Source organism: Scleropages formosus, chromosome 3 (assembly GCF_900964775.1).
Source record: "Scleropages formosus chromosome 3, fSclFor1.1, whole genome shotgun sequence".
NCBI lineage: Eukaryota > Metazoa > Chordata > Actinopteri > Osteoglossiformes > Osteoglossidae > Scleropages > Scleropages formosus.
Window position 1 is genome coordinate 35,096,220 of NC_041808.1, and position 19,526 is coordinate 35,115,745.

A 19,526-nucleotide genomic window follows, 5' to 3' on the forward strand; every position below is an offset into this window, starting at 1 on the left:
GTATTGGAGAACAGCAGCACGAGCCGAGACCTGTACCACCACACACACGCGCGCGCGCTCTGAAGAGCCTCACTCTGAATCCCAGGGCCCATCCAGGCTAAGCAAGTGGTTCGTTTACCACCATTTACCACTCAATTAGTAATTGAATTAACAGGACAGTAAGAAGTGCGGGACGCCGGTACTCCGCTTCCACACCTGGCTACTCACACAGTCAGTCCGCACAGTAGTAACTGCAGTGTAAAGCGGCTCCACAAACTACTCACAGACAACGTTTGCTGACAGAATCACCGAAATCAAACAAAAAATACGAACAAGCACGACTTCTAGTCGGTCACATCATCATCATGATGATTGAATTCATTGTGTGTTGATCATCGCAGCATTTTCATTACGCGAAGTATTGAATTTGAACGTAACAGACGCAGCACCCAGGCTGGGGTGGAATGAAACACTCAAGTTACACAGTTTATTTATTATTATTATTATTATGCACCATATCTCCCCCCAAATTGTAGAGGAGCGCTGCGCGGACCGGCTAACCGCCCTTTGTTTATCAGTTTTTCAGCAACATGTACATCATGTGGTACGGTAACTAGCAGTACGTTCAACTCCACATACAAATTATCTTTCGCTACGCGCTTGCACATTCGTCACTAAGCGATGCAGAGAACGGAGCCGTTCAAAATCGGACACGGCCATTTTCATAATACATAACACGTTTTACAGAATGCTAAGAATACTGCGTTAATTTTTGTTAGCATCAGGAAGTTTTTCCAAGAGAAAATGTGTGTCTTATTCACGTGAAGCCCCGGCTGTGCAGCCGGCTCGGGTTGTGTGGAAAGTGCGGAGGGGAATTGTTAGCGCCCAATCGCGGTGACTGATGGAGAACAGGCGAGGCTCACAGGTTAGTACGCGATGGCCGCTCACTCACTTTTATACTTTTTTTAAAGCGAATAACGATTTTATGCGGACTTTCTTGGTATCCGCGGCAAGATTACTGCAACGAAACTTTAGCGACACCGATATATCTCGCCTGGTGGGCCTCGCGTCAACCTTTTCGGGCTTCGGGCGCTCTGTGTTTCTCCCGCACGGCCAAGGCCTGTGCCGGAGCCGCGGGCTCGGAGTTTGGGGCGACGCGGGCGGGGCGCTACGAGGAGGTGGGTGTCCGGCGGTCCCTGGGTCGGGACCCAAACGCACCCCTCTGCTCGTTTTTACTCATGTCCGCTGATGTAGCTCACTGACTTCATGTGGAGTGCGTCACCGAGTAACTGTGATTGGCACTGATCTGAAACCATGCAGCATGATAGTGTGTCAGCGGCGCTGGGTTTTTTGGAAGGAGCTCACGACCACCTCAGACACAGATAGAGTAGGGGTTCGAGTTAGCGAAAGAAGCCGCTGTGTGTGTGTGACTGTGTGCGAGTTGTACCACAGCAGCGGCAGTTTTGTCCTGCGGTCCCGTGTTTTGTCGGCTGTCTTTTTGAAGCGTCTCCGAAGTGATGAGTTCGGCGAGTTGCGATCTTGCTGTGTCTAGTGTGTGTGTGTATGTATGTGTGTGTGTTAGGAAGGCGCCTTGTTGTGCAGTCACAGTAGTTGTAGTTGCTGTGCTCCCCCTCTCTGCAGCCAGGAGGTTCCTACTTCGAATTCCCGCTGGTAACACCAGATTGATGCAATAGTACCCTGCTCTGGGGCACATTGTTGACAAGTTCCTGGCTAACGGCGTTAGCTGCCCTCCTCGTAGGTGTTGGACAATTGAAGGTTTCTCAGTGGAACATGCGAGCGAGTTGCTGTGTCAAGTGCTTCGCGTTTCGGCCTCCTAGAGAGCTGTCGGCTCCTCCTGATGTCTCTCTCTCTCTCTCTGCCCCCACAGTGACAGCATGGATCCCGACAGCGGGCTGGAAGCTCAGCGAGCTCTCAGCGTGCCGTGGAAGAGCTACAAACTGATCCAGGACCCGGCCATCCGTAGGGTCTCTCAGAAGGTGTACCGATACGATGGGGTGCACTTCAACGTACCGGTTCGTGTTTCCATTAGGCATCGTTGGGTTCTGTGTGTGTGTGCACGCGCGCCTCTTCTGGTGTATTTGTGACTGAGACCTCGACGTGCACCTGATCATTGTTTATGACAGTATGATTCATTTTTTTTCTTCATACTTTTAAGTCGCCAAAACAACTACATGCATTAATACATACAGGAGTAACACTCAGGTCGAGTTAAAAAAGAAAAGAAAGAATCCTTAGAAGTACAGCTGATTAAATAAGCAGTGTGAATAACATTAACATATAAGAAGTTTGTTCTTAATGGAAAGCAGAGCTTTGTGTTTCTTTTTAGTGTCATGGCTTTGTACTCTGACTGGCTGTATGGATTGGGTCTCTGACAGCTGATTACTTGCCAACAATGTGTGTCCCTCAGAATTGTAATAAATTTTCTCAATAGAAGATGAGTTGTAAATGCAGCCTAGGTTGGCATATCTATAATTTTAAATCTAGTTACCTTCTTAGTAATATAGGCCTGTACTTCTGTAAATTTGTTACAAAATAATAATATATAGCAGGTCAGTGTGTTGTGAGAAATGGGGAAAAACTGAACGAATGTAGCAAGAGAAATGTATGTCTGTGTTCAGTAAAATTGTTCATTGGCCATTGTGCTGTGGACTGTGTCCAGGTGCATCTCATGGTGTTTATCTTGTTTACCTCATAATAATTGGGACTTTATTAAAGTTTTTAAATGAGATGCCACAACAGTGAAACCATTGAAGTGAAAGTTGTCTTTGTTTTTAATTTTGTATTGTAAGTTACTGTTACATTTTGCACCCATTACTGATGAAGCTGTGTGTGTTTGTGTGCGCTCATCTGAGTCTGTTAATATGGTATGTAATTGTGTTTTGCATGGCTTTAAGTAGCACTCTTTTTCTGATGTGGGCATGTATTAGTGTGTTAGTAAGCTATCAGCCTTTTTCCTTCTTTGTGTAATTGACAGAGCCTTGTGCATCTGTCTGGTTGATTATTATGTTTTGTTTTTGAAGCCACTTTTGTTGGTAAGAATTAGTTACAGTTTTCTCCATCTCAGGATTCGGGTTTCACCCCAGTGGGGGAGTTGAGGGACCCGCGACCCCGCAGGATCTGGTCCAAACGCACAGAGCTGACTCTTCCAGTGCCCAGATTCAAGGTCTGTTTCTGTGCCTGCTTTTCTCGATGAAGGATAGAAACAGTTACAATGGAAATAACATATTTTTCAATCCTTTCATTCACATAGTTGGATGAGTTTTACGTGGGCCCCATTCCTCTGAAGGAGGTGACCTTTGCGCGCCTGAATGACAACATCCGGGAGCCTTTTTTGGCTGAGATGTGTGCCAAGTTTGGTGAGGTGGAGGAAATGGAGATCTTGTTCCACCCCAAGACACGCAAGCATCTTGGCCTTGCCCGCGTCATCTTTACCAGCACCAGGGGTGCAAAGGACACTGTCAAGAACCTGCACAACACCTCAGTCATGGGCACTATCGTCCATGCACAGCTGGACATCCGAGGTGATTCACAAATTCATCAGCTACAGTGTTGTTAGATGCAGGGAAGTGCATGTGCTTGTCGCTATCTGCCTATCCACAAGCACTTATCCTAAGGCATGGTCGCCGCAGTCCAGAGCTCTTCCTCAAAGCATAGAGTGCACCTCTGACAGGACACCAGTCCATCACATTTCAGTGCTAACGGTTATCCAAATAATCAGTGTCTGTATCTGCTTCAGACTACTTTTCCTTATGTAAATGTGCACTTGTATGTTCCTTTCATTTAATTCCAAGGTGTATTTTCTGTTTTTTTTTCTTTCTCGCAATGTTTCAAATATTTTTGAGCCAGTTAACTGGGCTCAAAAATCCCTCAAGTTTTAAATCTTGAAGTTACAGCATTGGACATTTTTAGAAAGATTATCTAATAGTTTGTTTTGCCAAGACTTTTGTTTTAGCAGATATTGCAGCCTGTTTTTGGAAAGAAAACTGATCATTTTCCACTGTACACAGTGAACAATTCACAACATGCCCAGTGCCGGCATCCTATTTGAACTGTCTTTTTGTTTCTTCATATAACACCTGTAGGTTCTTTCAGTGTGTAATTGGGTGTGTTTTGTAAGTAAACTTTGAAGTGCCCAAATCTTTGTCCTCCAGTGTAACATTAGTGTGTACTGAAGGCTTTTTATGTACCGGATGCGTAAAATTGTTTTTTTGTCCGTTGCTTGCAGGCCAGCAGAGGATGAAGTATTATGACCTGATAGTCAGTGGTACTTACACCCCGCAGACTGTTCCCACAGGAGGGAAGGCCCTGTCTGAAAAATTTCAAGCCCCTGCACCTGCCTCCACACACCCAGACACAGTAAGACGCAGGAACACTTGGGTTGACAGCGAGTAGATGCGGTTGATCTCAGGCAGGGCCCATTCTGTGCAGCTATGTGAGGACTGTGCCATGCCAAGTGTGTCTGTGCCTTCATACAATTTTCACCCCTCTTGCAGTCTTCAGACATTCGGCGCAGACCTTCTGTCGACCTTATGGGGTCTGGTGTGCCCCCTCTCACCCCGGGCAGCACCACTCCGTGCTCTGCAGACACAGGCTTCAGTGAGCAGCGCCTAGACACGCCCATTTCCTCGCTGGGGGGGCCTTACACCCCTGGTTCCTCTGCATCCTCCCAGGGCGGGGGCACGCCTTACACACCTCGCTCAGGGACACCCTTCTCCCAGGACTCGGGCTTCGGGGGGAGGTCAGTGTGGCATCCAGAAACTCGTTTTTTGTACGCAAAGGTTGGGAGCAGGTACTGCACACAAGCACCACTTGTTTTGCTTACTCCCTTTGAAGTTCCTCACGGATGCAGTGTTGTTCTGCTTGTGTGCTGAACTCACAGCTTGGAGTTGATGCTTTAATATCTTGTTGCAGATATGGAAATTTGGGTTATGGTGGAGGCAATGGCAGTGGTATGAGCAGCAGTTACCCTCCACAAGACCTGCTGCCCTCTTCCTCCTGCTCTTCCTCCGCAGTGTCTTCGTCGTCTTCTGGAGGAAGCTACATGCCCTCACGTTTCCACGAAGACCTTCATCCACCACCCCAGGAGGGGCCACTGTTCCACAGGGGACGCCTTCCTTACCCCCCACCAGTTTCCTATCGCCCAAATGAGCCTCCTCCCTACCCTCCTTACCCCAGCAGTGCAGCAGCAGGACAACTGCAACTCCACTCACCTCTACCACCTCCACCCCCTGCCTCCCAGTACGAGACCCCGGCCCTCTCAGAAAGGGACAGGGAGAGAGAGAGAGAACGAGACAGAGACTCTGGGGCACGGTATGGGGGTGGAATCAGTGCCCGGCGGTCCTCTTATCACCACCATCCACAGGAGGCCAATGCGTCTTCTAAGTTATCTTCGTATCACTCTCACCACCACCACCACCATCACTCTGAGCGGAGAGACGACCGGGGCTACCGGAGTGGCAGCAGCGGTGGCAGCTCGGGCTCTAGGTCTGGGGACCATAGTCACCAGCGGCACCGGAACCACCACCACTCCCATAGCCGACGCCGGGGCAGCCGGGACCGAGACCGGGAGCGGGTCAGAGATCGCGAGAGGGATCGGGACAGGGATAAAGACAAGGAGAGCGAGTACCCCAACAACTCAGACCTTCCTCTGTCTGGCTACTCATTCCCTTCGAAAGAGGCACCCCCACTGCCTCCTCATGACATGGAGCCCACATCAAGCTTCCGTCCTCAACAGATGGGAGGAGCACCCAGGGAGAGAGGTCTGGGCACTGATAAGGACTACCGCCTCCAAACCCCCATTCCACCGCCTCCTCCCCCACCACCGCCTCCCTTACCACCAGCTTCGGTCATTGCAGCTGCAGTTGCTGAGACTTACAGTGCAGCAGACTATGACCAGGAGAGTCCACCCCCTGAGGATAAATGGGCTAAGGTTAAGCGCAGGCCCAGGACCCCTCCACTTCCTCCCCAGACATCCCTCTCGTCAAAGCACTTTCCCTCCTCACCAGTCCATCCCTCGATCACCTCTTCCTCTTCCTCCCCTTCCTCCTCCTCCCTCCCTCTTCACTCCTCTCGCTCCCCCCCACTCTCTTGCTTGGAGCGCAACTCCTCGTCCCCTGAACCAGATTCCACCAATGAGAGCTTGCCGTTCGTCTACCACAGCAGCAGCCTAGACTCACGCATTGAGATGCTTTTGAAGGAACAGAAGGCCAAATTCTCCTTCCTTGCATCCGATGAGGAGGAAGAGGAAGAGAAGGATGAGAAGTCACGGGTGGAGGAGAGTGATAGTGGAGTGCCGCTGGGTGATGGAGAAGGTCTGGGCTGCAAAGGTGAGCCTAGAGAGAGAGAAAGTGAGCGAGACAGACAGAGGAGGAGGGAAGGAGACTGGGAGGTGGGAGACACGGAGGAAGGCAAAACTAAGTGGAAAGGGGAGCATGAGAGGGAGTGTGAAGGCCTCAGGAGGAAGTCCAGGAAAGAAGGGGGAGGAGATGTGAGGAGAAGCCCAACAGCAGGGGCAGCTGTGACTCCATCCTTAACCTCTTCAGCCCGAACACCTCCTCTAGAGGCAGAGCAAGCCCACCTGGGCCGAGCTGCCACAGACCAGGAGGAGGTTCACGCTTCCAGTCCAGCCGACCCCCGCAAGAGGCTCGGCGCACACACCCCTCCGACTTACAATGGACAGGGTCAGGTGAGAGCACTGTCACTGTTTCTTATGTGTTGCGCTCTTTCTCAGGAGTGACCTCAACTAACAAGAGGGAAACTGCCAAAAGGGCAATTACTTGACAGTTGGTGTGTCACTATGTCCAGTGTTGCTCTCGAGTCATTAAAGTCTTTCCCCTTACCTGATGTAGAACTCCCCCCGTTCGTCCGGCGAGGACATGGAGATATCAGATGAAGATGAATGTGCCACCTCCGCTGGCACCACGCACCACAGTGGCCTGCCTTCCTCCTCCTCCTCTCCAGTCCCGTCGTCTCAGTCTGCCCCACCATCCCAGACCCCTGATCCTGCTTCCTCACCCCCTGCCCGGTCTGACTCTGCACAGCACTTTGGCGCCGTCCTCCCACCACCCCCCATGCCATCATACCCACCCCACCTGCCCCCACCGCCACCTCATGGGTTCTCCTTACAGCCTCCCCCTCCTCCTGGTATCCCGCCACCTCTCCCTCACATGGAGCTGCACCCAGAGTATCCCCCTCCCATCCCTCACCACATGTACGACTACACCAGCTCTGTGGAGCTCATGAACCAGTACAGCGGCGGGGCCCCCATGTCCTTTCAGATGCAGACGCAGATGCTGAGCCGGCTGTATCAGATGCGCATGGCCTCCAGCAATGGGACAGCTACCCCTGGTGACCCTTCTCAGTCGGACTACCCTCCCTCCTTCCCTCATGACATGTCCCACCTGCACTCTCTCCCTCCTCCGCACCCGCACCACCCGTACCTGGACCAAGAAGGGGGCAGTGCTCACTTTGACCAGGATCACCGCTACATGCCTCCGCCTATCCCATACCCTTACCCTGACCCCCATGGTCCCCAGCTCCCACCTCCCCACCATCACGGGCTTCCTCCTCCCCACTCTTCATGGCCACACCATATAGCCCCTCCGCATTACCCGTCCTATCTCCACCCACCTCCCTATGGGCCGCTGTCCCCCTCTACCAGCTCGACCACATCCTCATATGGGGCCCAGTACGGTGGGGTGGGGGGCTCACATTTGCCCGTGTTGGCCCAGCATCCCCATGAAGCCACAGTGCGCCTGGTGTTGGCTGCCCTCATTCAGGAGATGAGGAGCATCGTTCAGAGGGACCTGACACGCAAGATGGTGGAGAACATCGCCTTTGGCACTTTCGACGAGTGGTGGGAGCGCAAGGAGAGGAAGGCCAAGGTACGAGGTGTTTCCGTCACATGCCTGCATTGCAATACCCACCCTTTCCTTTAGTTAACTTGAATGGACTGCTACAACAGTGTGAAATCTGAATCCAAAGACACACAGGAGCATGCACTTTCAACAAAAGATTAATTTCAGGAGCAACTGTACACAGAAGACCCTCCCCCCCAGTTTGCCTGTTGCTCCTCTTAATTCTCTGTGGTTTTTTCCTGTCAGCCTTTTCAGACAGTGGTGCGCAGTGCATCAGTTGCTCGAGCAGAGGAGGATAGGAAGGAGAAGGAGGAGAAGCCCAACAGCCGCCCTCGGGAACCCATGCTCTCCCTAGTGGACTGGGCCAAGAGTGGTGGCATGGAGGGCTTTTCTCTCCGCGGGGCACTCCGGTTGCCCTCTTTCAAGGTACTGCTTGATCTGCTTGGCAGGGTCACAAGTACATTTCCAGTGTTACCTGCTGATGGTGCACTGATGGAAGTTTTGTCATCTGTTGGTTGGAATGTGTAAATGTACAACTGTTTCTTTTTGAACAAGAACCGTCTCTTTCTTCAGGTGAAGAGGAAGGAGCCCATGGAGCTCAAGGACACAGGGGAGATGAAGAGGACCCGTCCTTCAACTCCACCAGACGAGGAGGATGAGGGTGAGCGTTTCATCCTTTTTCTCTCATGCTCTTGTGCTTTCAAGACCAAACTATGAATCTGCAGGTGTTTAATAGATTGTACAACTAACAGAAATGCACCTTATTTCCCCACCATTTGCAGACTCGTACCAGGAAAAGGGTCCAGACACTATGGATGGACGTGGGGAAGGCAGGGATGCCAGATCAGAGAGAGATGTACAGAGGGCAAGAAAGCGGATAAAGAGGAAGAAGCCCTTCGACTTAGACAGCGAGGGAGAGGAGACCTCTGACGCCTCTTCCTCAGACAAGGTTTTCACGCGTCACTTCATTAGCATGTTTGCTTATGTTCTTCTTGCAGAAATCAGGTGACCCGAGACCTGTTTTTATTGTGGCAGATGTGTATGAGCATTCTGACATTTGCATTACATTTACATTACATCATTTAACTAACCCTTTTTCTCTAAAGCGACTTACAGTGTTAAGCTATTTGCCATTCTTTACCCATTTATACAGCTGGGTAATTTTACTGGAGCAATTAAGGGGAAGTACCTCAGCTAAGGGTACTACAGCCTGAGGTGGGGATCGAACCTGCAACCTTTAGATCCAAAGGCGGCAGCAGCTCTAACCATTATAGTACCAGATGCCCCTGACAGATAGCATTAGTATTTTATTTATGTTATGTAAATGTTTTCTGTTTTATTGCACACAAGACACAGTGAAAATACTGGCTGTTTAAGAAATCGCCTACAATTTTGTTAATTTTTTACAAAATGTACAATTTTTTAATCTAGATTCGGATAGATTAAAAATGGTCTTTAATCATGTTTTCAATACGATTTTAAATGGAGAATGAAAATCTATTTTTCATTTGCACGTTGACTACTGAAAAAGTGAATGTGTATACATATTTCTATTTTTTATAAAAAATTTGTCATGGCAGCGCAAAGCAGACGTTTGAACATTTCACCAGTCAGTTTCCAGTTTCACCAGAATTAAGGCAGTATTTTTAGGTTTATTTGTTAGTGAGTTTTTTTTTTTTATTTTTATTTTTATAAAAATCAGTCATTTAAGTGTCCATAAGCTTAACCAAAAAAGCTTATAGAATATACAATATATTACTAATCGTTTTATTTGCTTTTCATATTGCATGTGTCAGACCTTAAGTAAGGTCAGTAAGCCATTTAAATAAGTGAATGCTAAATATCTAATCAATTATTAATCCGAAATTCAACAGATTTATACTACATTTACTTTTGTTATTTAGCTGATGTGTTTCTCCAAAGTGACTTAGCATTAAGCTACTTGCACTGATTTACCCATTTATACACCAAGGTAATTTTTATGAAGCCTTTTAGGGCAAGTACCTTGCTTAAGGTTAATACAGCCAAAGGTAGGGTTTTAACCTGGCTTCTCTGCTTAAAACACTACCTTTATATAATTATGTTTTTTATTTAATTTACATAATTAAAAGCTGCCTCTTTTTACCTCTCTGTGCCAACAGAGGGGCTATTTAGTTTATCTTTTAATGTAAAGAATACACAGTGCTCAGTGTGTATCAGTCTGGAGGATATAATGTGTTGTTGAGGCAAGTTCAACACACACACAGTCTTTATATTCATTCACCGCGATCAAAACGCTTAATTACATCTAGTTTTACTCTAAGCGTAACACCCTTACAAGCTCTCTTAGGCTTTTCTGATACATCAGGACACATCTTGCTAACAGATGCACAAAATAAATGGAGATAAAGCACAGATGCTCACAGACACAGTTCAAAGCTATGGCGGCTTGATGCTGAAATGCTGAGTGTAGTTCCCGGGAAAGGAGTTTGGTGGCGCCACTTTCATTGCTCGGGGTGCTCACTGACTCTAGAACGGCTCTCTGAATCCTCTTTGGATTTCTTTCAGTTAGCGAAAACGGGTACTAACGTAGGTCTTTGTAAAAGCAAAGTGGCGTAAAAACGAACTTTCGAAAAGCAGGGAATACCTGTACTAGTAACTCGAATGGCTGTATCACCGTATACTGTATACAAAAATTGCCAGTAACAATGGGTAAGAACACGGTAGCCTTTCTTGTAATCCTAATGTCCATGTCCGCTTCTTTACGACCATGTCGGCATAATGTACTCCAGCTTGCAGCACATGTACATCTCAAAGTTTTTACAGTCGCAGCATTAATTTTACTTACTCTTCACGACTAAATTCTGTTCTTGCCCCTAGCTGCTGTCATTGAGAGTTGAGTAGTTGATCGCAAATAAGTGCCCTGTATTATTAAACACCTCCTTTGCATATGTCGATGCTCTTTAACACACAGAGCTTGCACTCATGTACCCAGATACTCTACTACTCCAACTGTGCTGTTATTGTCCTGACTATGTTGATGCTCTCTACAGGAGGATGATGATGATGATGAAGACAGCGATAAGGAGGACGAATCTGAAGGTAACTGTGCCAGAAAATACATTTCTCAGTCCATGGGCTTTGCTGTCAGTGGCGCAAACCTTTTGTTAATCCTGCCTTTGTTCTTTTTCTCAGACGAGGCTCTGAGTGGTGACAGTGATGATGAGAGCATTTCCTCCTCGTCCTCGGAAAGCAGTTCCTCATCTTCATCATCTTCAACCACCTCTTCCTCTGATGAGGAGGAGGATGACGAAGAAGAGGTTGCACAAGCTGGCGAGAGTGAGGGCATCGACACCATGGACGAGTCTACGATGGACAGTGCCGTGCTGGATGTGGAAAGAGATGATGAGAGGTGATGAGACTACTCCCTGTTGTGTTGACAATGATAATTATTTAATTTCATTGTCTCTTAATGATATTTTGTAAAATTGATGATGTCATCAAAACTTTTGCCATGAAACACATGAAAGCACGTACAAGGTATTTAGTTTTTGTGACTGATACTTAACATTTCTGTTGTGGATTCAGTGAACAGGATCATGTCAAGCAACTCGGCACCACAACCTTGGAAGACAGCAAAGTTTCTGATGTCAAAGCAGGTCAAGCTCAAGTTTATTAAAAACCTTTCTATTCAAAAGACAAGAGGATTGCTTACTTTGAGACTCATATTTATTTGTTGTGGCATTTGCTGACTAGGTTGAGGAAGTATCGCTTGCTCAGTGATCTCTCTGCCTGCATTGCTCTTCCAGGAATAGCAGAAACACAGAAGACTGGAACAGAAGACAAGCAGGCAGCCCAGACCTTCCTTGGCTCAGATCGCCCACCTTCACCACCACCACCCCCTCGCCCTTCTTCTCCTATCATGCTCCTCCCTCCTCTCAAGAAGCGACGCAAGACAGTCTCCTTCTCTACAGAGGAATCAGATGGCAAAGCAGCACAGCCTTCCTCTCTTCTTGCAGCCCCTGCCTCACCTGTTCCTTGCCCTGCCCCCACGCAGTCCCTCCTCCTTTCTCCTGTGAAGGCCCAGCCACCAGATTCCATACTTACAGCCTCTTCCCCAAGTTCCACACCAGCCACTCCTCCTTCAGCGGTCAGTGCCAAACCCTCCCCTATGCTCCTCCCGTTTGCCTCCAAACCAGGAGAAGGCAGCACCCTCTCCACAGCACCCTCGCCAGGCTCTGTCCTCACTGTACCTCCACCTATCCGCTCACTTCGTCCCGACGAGCCTAAAAAGAGCACCGGCCCACCCACATCTCCACAGATGCCCCTGGCAAAGTCTCCACCAGCCTCCAAACGAGGGGTTCCCAAGGAGACTCTGCCAAAGGCTCCAGCTCTCCCAGCCCCTCTAGTTTGCCAGACTGTCCAGAACTTGCCCCCAGACCATGCATCCATGGTGAGGATGGCCTACGAGGAGCCTACCTCCCTTCCCCCCGTTTCCTCTCCTCCACCGGCTCAGAGGGGACGTCCCAGGGGCCGTTCTCGGACCTCCAGCGTTTCAGCTGCAACCGCTCCTTTACACCCATGTCCACGGGAGGATGACAAGGATCAGGTGGACAGGGGATTGAAACAAAGGCTCAAGGAGCAGCTAGTCGCAACCCCCACAACATCAGCGCCTCCGCCTGACCTCTCCGTCCTTGCTGATGTGGCCCTCAAGCTGGAGCCTGAGACGCAGGACTCGGAGGAAACGGAAACGTCGGACGAGGCCGAGGAGCAGAAACAGTCACTGGGTGTAGAGAGCACAAGTACTGAGACTGGAACGCAGTCGCAAGCCCTTCATCTGGAGGGTCAGTTTGTGTGGTTAGAGCACAACTACTCAAAGCCTGTGATGCACACTGTTACACCACCTTCCCCTGCCCAGAAGAAGACAAAAGCAGACATCCACCCGGTCATTCTGTCCCCAGACATCAGCCATCATGCCATCTCGGTTGTGCTTGAGGCCCCTGAAGAGGTGATTGGGGAGGTGCAGCCAGCCACAGAGGATGCTGTGGAACTTCACTCACCTTTAGGGGTGGGCTTATTGGGGGAGTGTGGGGATGCTAAGGCTGCCATTATTGCTGTCCTGCCCACTGCAAAACAACGAGGGCCAGCAGCCAGAGAAGTCGACCTGGTGGAAGAGGTGGCGAAAGGGAAGAGCAAAGGCAGGAAAAAGAGGAGAAGGAAGGAGAAAGAGGAGCAGCAGAAGACCAAGAAGCAGAAGGTGCGCCTAAGCAAAAAGGAGCGAAAGAGGAAACTGGAGGTGAGGCGGTAGTGCAGTGCGTTTAACAGCATGATACTGCTGAGCTGAGTCAGGAGGGCAGCAGGGGGCATCAGAGAAGTGCAATTCCAAAGTCAGGTGTCCATCATAATGTAATTGTTCTCTCGCAGTCAGTATTTTGAGAGCTTAGTTTATGACTTTTAAACTTTTTTTAAACATTAAAATAAGAAATTGTTGATGTTCTGAACACAAAGAATTTGGGGTGACACAGCGCCTTGGTGGTGCAAGAGAAAGTGGGTTTGATCCCCGCTCAGTCTCTGTGGAATTTGTATGTTCTCCCCGTGTCTGCGTGGATTTCTTCCAGGTGCTCCAGTTTCCTCCCACAGTCCAAAGACATGTTGTTCAGGTTCACCCATAGTGTGAGTGTGTTCAACTGATGTATGGATGGTGTGACCCATTGTTTAGTAGTGTAGTGTAGCAGTGTAAGTCACCTTGGTGAATAAGATGTGTGGGCTGATAACACTACATGCAGTTCATTGGAAGTCGCTTTGGAGAAAAGCGTCTGCTAAATAAATGTGAAGAATTGTTTGTCAATAATTCTGTTCCTGGCAGCAGTGGCTAAGAATATGGAGTTATACCTTGAAGGTTGCTGGTTCAAGTCCCATGTAGGATTACTTACCTGTAACCTGGGATCCCTGGGTGAAGGTCCTAATGTGAATTGCACCAGTTAAAAGTAGGTTTTTTTTTTTTTTTTTTTTTTTTTTTAAATACGGTGAAACAGTTTGCCTCATGTAGAAGATTAAATAATAAAATAACGTGGAATGTGAGGAAATGACTGGGTGGATTTTGCAGATGGATGTTTTCTATTGAAAGCATTACTAATAGCATTTTCTTCCTGAAAAGTCAGTGTTCCTTTAAACAGTTTCTGACCTACTGCATGTGTCCCTTAGGAAATGGAGCTCGAGGAGGTGGACGTGGAGCAGCTGGAGGCAGAGGCCCTGGAAGAATCGGATGAGTCTGCGGAGGAGGATGAAGAGGAAGAATGGCGTGAGTCAGAAGATGTCCGGAAGAGTGAGCGACTGCTCATACAGGAGGCCAAGGCGCGAAGCAAGCCTAAGCCCCAGACTCCACCCAAGACCTTTGAGCTGAGGAGCGAATTTGAGCAGATGACCATCCTTTATGATATCTGGAACTCGGGCCTGGACATGGAGGATATGCAGCTTCTCAAGATGACCTATGAGAGGCTCCTACAAGAGGAGCACAGCATGGACTGGCTCAATGACACCCACTGGGTGCCCCATACTAATATCCTTTATGGTGCATAGCAGAGGGCCTGGAAAGCTCTGCTACCATGGAGCAGACCGGAAGCTGACAGAGAGCCAGAAGGGCATTGGTTAGTTTCAAGTTGATTGAGTTCTGCTGTTGGACTTTTGAAGAAGCTATGTGGCAACTTTCACTAAGTATCTCTACATACAAATGGAAACGGTTTCATTCTTTTGTTGGGTGGGAGTTGTTAGCAGAAAGGTTACTGCTTGATTGCATCACATCAGTACTTTCAGTGACAGCATTTACAGATGCACAAAAATTGTTGTACCGTGTTCTTTCCTTGTTCAGGAAACATAACGTGGTGGAAGTCTGGCTTCTGTCAGATGGTTGGCCGAACCACTTCCTACAACCAGGTTGCTGCATCCTGGACCCAGGGCCCCTGTGTGACCCTGATTGAATCGTTTGCTGCGTACTTCCCTGCAGCTCTTGTATATTTCTAGTGGTTGCACATCTGTTGATATAGGGCCTGCACATTGTGTGTTATATGAGTGTTACATTGCGCATGGAGCATATGTATATAACACTTAGGCTGTCTAGCAGCTGTGATCCTTGACCCCAGCAGCACTCACCAATATCCCAAATCCACGGCGCAAGAGGAAGAACCTAGATGAACAACTACGGGAACATGTAACTGGCTGTGCTCGCAGTGAGGGTTATTATGCCATCAGTCGCAAGGAGAAGGACATCTACCTCGACCTCTATCCCGGATCTGCCCAGGAGTTGGACCACGACAATCTGGTACCCTCCTGCCATTTTTGTTACACCCTCTTTGTTCTGTTCTGTTTGGTTTTATTTCAGTTCAGCTCATGCCTTGAGTGCTGAGAAGTTAGAATGGGTCTCTTTTGATGATTTCTCAGCATGCCTAGTGTGGAGTTGTGGGAGACAGAACCTTTGTGTTCAGAAGTGCTGAGTATGTGTCTGTGCATAGCCTTCTTTGTGTCTGTCCTCTGACCCGCCCCCCCCCCCATTCCTGCCTCAGGCCAGTAACCGAGTTTTGTCTGAGCGGCGATCCGAGCAGCGTCGCCTGCTCAGTGCCATTGGAACACAGGCTGTCATGGATTCTGACCTGCTGAAGCTCAACCAGCTCAAGGTGTGATGTAGAGCAATGTCTTACATATTCGCATTTGTGCAAAACCACAATGAAGCTTTCCATAAAAGTGACTCTTGTGAGTCAGGACAATGGAACAGTGTTCCCCAATTGTAAGAGTAGACTGAGCTCACACATTCTACCTTTGACAGTGCAACTGCAGGATAGAAAAACAGTTTTCAGGAGGAGGCTACCACATAGTATATGTACCATTAATATAGGTTATGGGGTTGTAAGCATTTCTAAAGTACATCACTCATTTGCTTTGCTCTTGTTCCGCTATGAAACTAGCGTGTTCTATGGAAGCGTTTCGCCTGTGCTGGTCTTACTGATATGTGTACTCCATAGTTCCGAAAGAAGAAGCTTCGTTTTGGGCGCAGCCGAATCCACGAGTGGGGGCTGTTTGCCATGGAGCCCATTGCCGCGGACGAAATGGTCATAGAGTACGTAGGCCAGAACATCAGACAGGTACTGCATTCTTTGCAAATACCGTGTTGACTGCATGGGTGTGTTAAGTTGTGCCTTTTGCTGTGATGCAGGTAGTTGTTTCATATGTCACATAGCAGGTTTAGTGTTTCAACAAGTAACCTGATGTTTTACATAAATTGATTTTCAGCATAATTTGCAGAAATTTGATCTTCCAGATATGTGTGGAAGGCAGTGGCTCATGGCAAGTTAGGGTTAGGCTGAGCTCATAAATGCTACTATGTGCGTGCATGCGCTTTCAGATGGTGGCTGACAACCGGGAGAAGCGCTACGCGCAGGAGGGCATCGGGAGCAGCTATCTGTTCCGCGTTGACCATGACACCATCATCGACGCAACCAAGTGTGGCAACCTGGCCCGCTTCATTAACCACTGTTGCACCGTGAGTACTTGACATGTTCCCTAGCGATCTCAAGTCTCATTGCTTATCGCCTCACATGGGCATCACCATACTCTCATATACATTGGCTATCCATTGATGTGTGTGCTAATTCTTTTAGTTTGTGTCTCCTCCTTGTACTCCCACCCCACCTTGTCAATATTTGGGTTTGCTTCCTTTTTTTTTTTTTTTTTTTGCCCAACCATCATTCTCCTGCCTTGTCTCCATCTGTCTCATTCACTGCTCTTGTAACTTATTTGTTTCCTCTGCCTCCCCCGCCCAACAGCCAAACTGCTATGCCAAGGTTATCACCATAGAATCCCAGAAGAAGATTGTGATTTATTCGAAGCAGCCCATCGGGATCAATGAGGAGATCACCTATGACTACAAGTTCCCCATCGAGGAGAATAAAATCCCTTGCTTGTGCGGCACCGAGAATTGCCGTGGCACTCTCAACTAGATACAACCCTCAGGGTGATGCTCAGAATGACCTAATCTGACCTGAGACTTTGGGTAGGACAAAGACTGCTCCTGTTCCTCTGCCCCTTCAGCTGTCTGTTTTCTCCACATCAAGTCAGAGGTCCCTTCTCTGACTGTTTGCGCACACAGTCCACTTAGTCATGTTTTACCAGATAAATTGGAGTTACTATCTCTTGTTGGTGCCTTCAATGAGGCCCATAGGATGAAAACAAATAGGCTGCCCAAAGGATTTCAAATAAGATAAATCTGAGAGACAAATGTCAATCACAGTTGGCTGTCCACATTGCTGCTCCCTGCATCATTTCAGGGATTCTAGGTACTGGTTTGTGTTTCTGATCCCAGAACTGAACCATAGAATCAAAAATACACCATAGTCGCTGCAGCTGCAAGATAGCGGGGCCAGTGGTGCCTCGTGGAAGCGCACCTCGCATCACATGGCCGCCTGTGCCAAATGGGGCCTTGTCCCCTCACAAAAAATATAGATTAACAGCTCAGGCTGAGAGGTCTGGCTAAAGGTCACCGTCACTGTCTGCGTGGCCCTGATATGCAAATATTTCAAGTGTTACGCTTATAGCTTCATTTCCTTTACGCAAGTACATAAATGATGTTTTTACAGTACAGATGGAGGGTATAATTGTGTCCACACTCCTAAGTGGTCAGAACACCACCATTTTCTTCTTTGCAGTTCAGTTTTGAAGATAGGTTCCTACCTAAGACCCCGCCACTTACGGAAATATCAGATCTTCCCCCCCGTTTTCACCATTTGGTGTTAGTAAGAAAAAAAAATTACACATTAGAATGCCTAGAAGGCAAAAAGCTGATGATTTTAGTACTTATATAGTAATTTTCTAGTGTATGCCACAGCATAGACAAATGCTCCAAATCTCTGAATTTCATTTCCCCCATCAGTCTGTTAGTAAATGAGTTTCTGTGCTTGGCCCCACACAAGCAAAGCCCTGCAAAAGGTCTGAAGGACCAAGGGGAACAGACTTAGACTGCTGCCTGCCTGCCTGGAAACATGGCTCTAAGGGCTGTCAGGAGAGGCCTCACCATCACTTGTGGCATTGCTAGCATCTTGGCAGCTCTCTGCAGACTGTCAGTGGCACAGTGCAGCTCGTGAAGTGTGCTGTAGCCCAGCGAGCCCAGTGTGAGCGGTGCAGCCGTCTCGGAGGACTTCACACTGCAGCCAAGTCACCGAGTGTTTTCCCCTTGAGAGCGTGCTGCGAGCGGGTAAATATCTCTATACGAGGCCACATTGACTGCTCTCTTGGGCAGCATTATGGATGTGTGGCTCTTTGTTGCGTTTTTGTCACTCTGTGTATCTGTTTTAGAAATAGTTTTGATTGGTGTCTTAGTCACATTAACAGATGATTCTAGCATTCGGTACAACTTCCCATTTTCACACCTCTTTGTTCATCACTCATCAATCCCGCAAACCAGAAGCCCAGTATTCTTCCCAGTGCAGTACTTTTTTTTTTTTTTTTTTTTATTTTTTTTTAAAATTAATATAAAAGAAGATTAGGAGACCCCCCCCCACAATTACATTCTTGATTTCCGTGCGTAAAATGAAATTACCAGGTAATACAGGATGTGATAAAAGCGACAAAAGATGCTGCCTTTTGACAGAGAAGGAAGACAAGTTGCGTCAGTGTCAGAGTGCCCAGTTTCCAGACAGGACTGCCCAGTTCCGTCTTCGACAGTTACGTGCTGGATGTCGGGAATAAGAGGAGTGTCACTCTCTTCCAGCGCTGCCCAGTTCCTGTGAGGCACTCCAAACTCAGGAAGTGTCGCTCGCTTACAATTTTGTTTGAGAGAAAACAAGAAAAAACATCCTTTCAGCGTTCTTTCCCAAAAAGACAAACCTGTAGATATTTGAAGATATTTCTAGTTCCAACAAGTCTTTCATTACAAACCCGCTTAGATATGACAGAAAAGGAAAAAAAAAAGTTGAAAGAATGAAATGTAAATATTGTAGAAGTGTTTGTTTCTCGTAGAAACACACTGGTATCAGTCTGTAAATATGTTCTTCCTTTCCTACTCCCAGAAAACTGTACATACATTTCCATTCAGTTCTCTTATTTTTATTGTCCTTTTAATTTGATTTATTATTTTAATATTATTTGCAATATTTCTCTTGTATTAATGCGTTGGACCCTTTATTAATGGTGCATTAAAGTATTTTTTAAAAAAAAAAAAAAGGGAAAGCAGTCTTTTTCCAGAGTTTGAGACTTCAAAGCAATGACATGTCTTGGGATAATTATGCAAAATAATTTACAGATGTCTTTATGAAACTGTTTACTTACATCTGCAGGACAGTTTCCACAACTAGTTTCAAGTAAACAGACAGCTTCCTACTGTCAGAACAGCCCAGTGGGATAATGTATGCAATGGCTTATATTCTACTGATCATAGATGGGTGTCTGCCTTTTTTTTTTTTTTTTTTTCTCCCTTATAAGAAGTTCACTACTGTCTAGATAACAGTGAAACACACACACACACATTTTCTGAACCGCTTGTCCTATATGGGGTCGCAGGGAACCGGAGCCTAACCCGGCAACTCAGGGCGTGAGGGGGAGGGGACACACCCAGGACGGGACGCCAGTCCGTTGCAAGGCACCCCAAGTGGGACTCGAACCCCAGACCCATACAACTAACTTTTAATCTAGATGACTACGTTCAGA

At 47.7% G+C, this 19,526-nt stretch overlaps 1 protein-coding gene across 2 annotated transcripts; it reads left to right on the plus strand.

Annotated features, from left to right (window-relative positions):
- Positions 1 to 867: 867 nt before the first annotated feature.
- On the plus strand, positions 868 to 18,908 carry setd1a (SET domain containing 1A, histone lysine methyltransferase). 2 transcript variants are annotated; one of them, XM_018732753.2, is made up of 21 exons: positions 868 to 904; positions 1,868 to 2,012; positions 3,065 to 3,163; positions 3,251 to 3,521; positions 4,226 to 4,356; positions 4,494 to 4,738; positions 4,912 to 6,685; positions 6,849 to 7,883; positions 8,103 to 8,282; positions 8,430 to 8,517; positions 8,639 to 8,805; positions 10,889 to 10,937; positions 11,031 to 11,247; positions 11,424 to 11,494; positions 11,645 to 13,131; positions 14,040 to 14,394; positions 14,981 to 15,153; positions 15,395 to 15,505; positions 15,851 to 15,970; positions 16,231 to 16,368; positions 16,652 to 18,908. In XM_018732753.2, the coding sequence occupies exons 2-21, from the start codon at positions 1,875 to 1,877 to the stop codon at positions 16,823 to 16,825; spliced, it is 7,023 nt and encodes a 2,340-aa protein (XP_018588269.2). In that variant the 5' UTR covers positions 868 to 904; positions 1,868 to 1,874; the 3' UTR covers positions 16,826 to 18,908. The 2 variants fall into 2 exon arrangements, with proteins under 2 accessions (XP_018588269.2, XP_029106167.1); XM_029250334.1 differs by having other exon boundaries at positions 11,645 to 13,092.
- Positions 18,909 to 19,526: the final 618 nt, after the last annotated feature.

Bases quoted from the DNA above. Each gene is read 5' to 3' on its own strand.
- setd1a (XM_018732753.2), top strand. From the start codon at position 1,875: ATGGATCCCGACAGCGGGCTGGAAGCTCAGCGAGCTCTCAGCGTGCCG. The intron at 11,248-11,423 runs GTGATGAGACTA...TTGTGGATTCAG, and splicing joins GTGGAAAGAGATGATGAGAG to TGAACAGGATCATGTCAAGC. The intron at 11,495-11,644 runs GTCAAGCTCAAG...TTGCTCTTCCAG, and splicing joins AGTTTCTGATGTCAAAGCAG to GAATAGCAGAAACACAGAAG.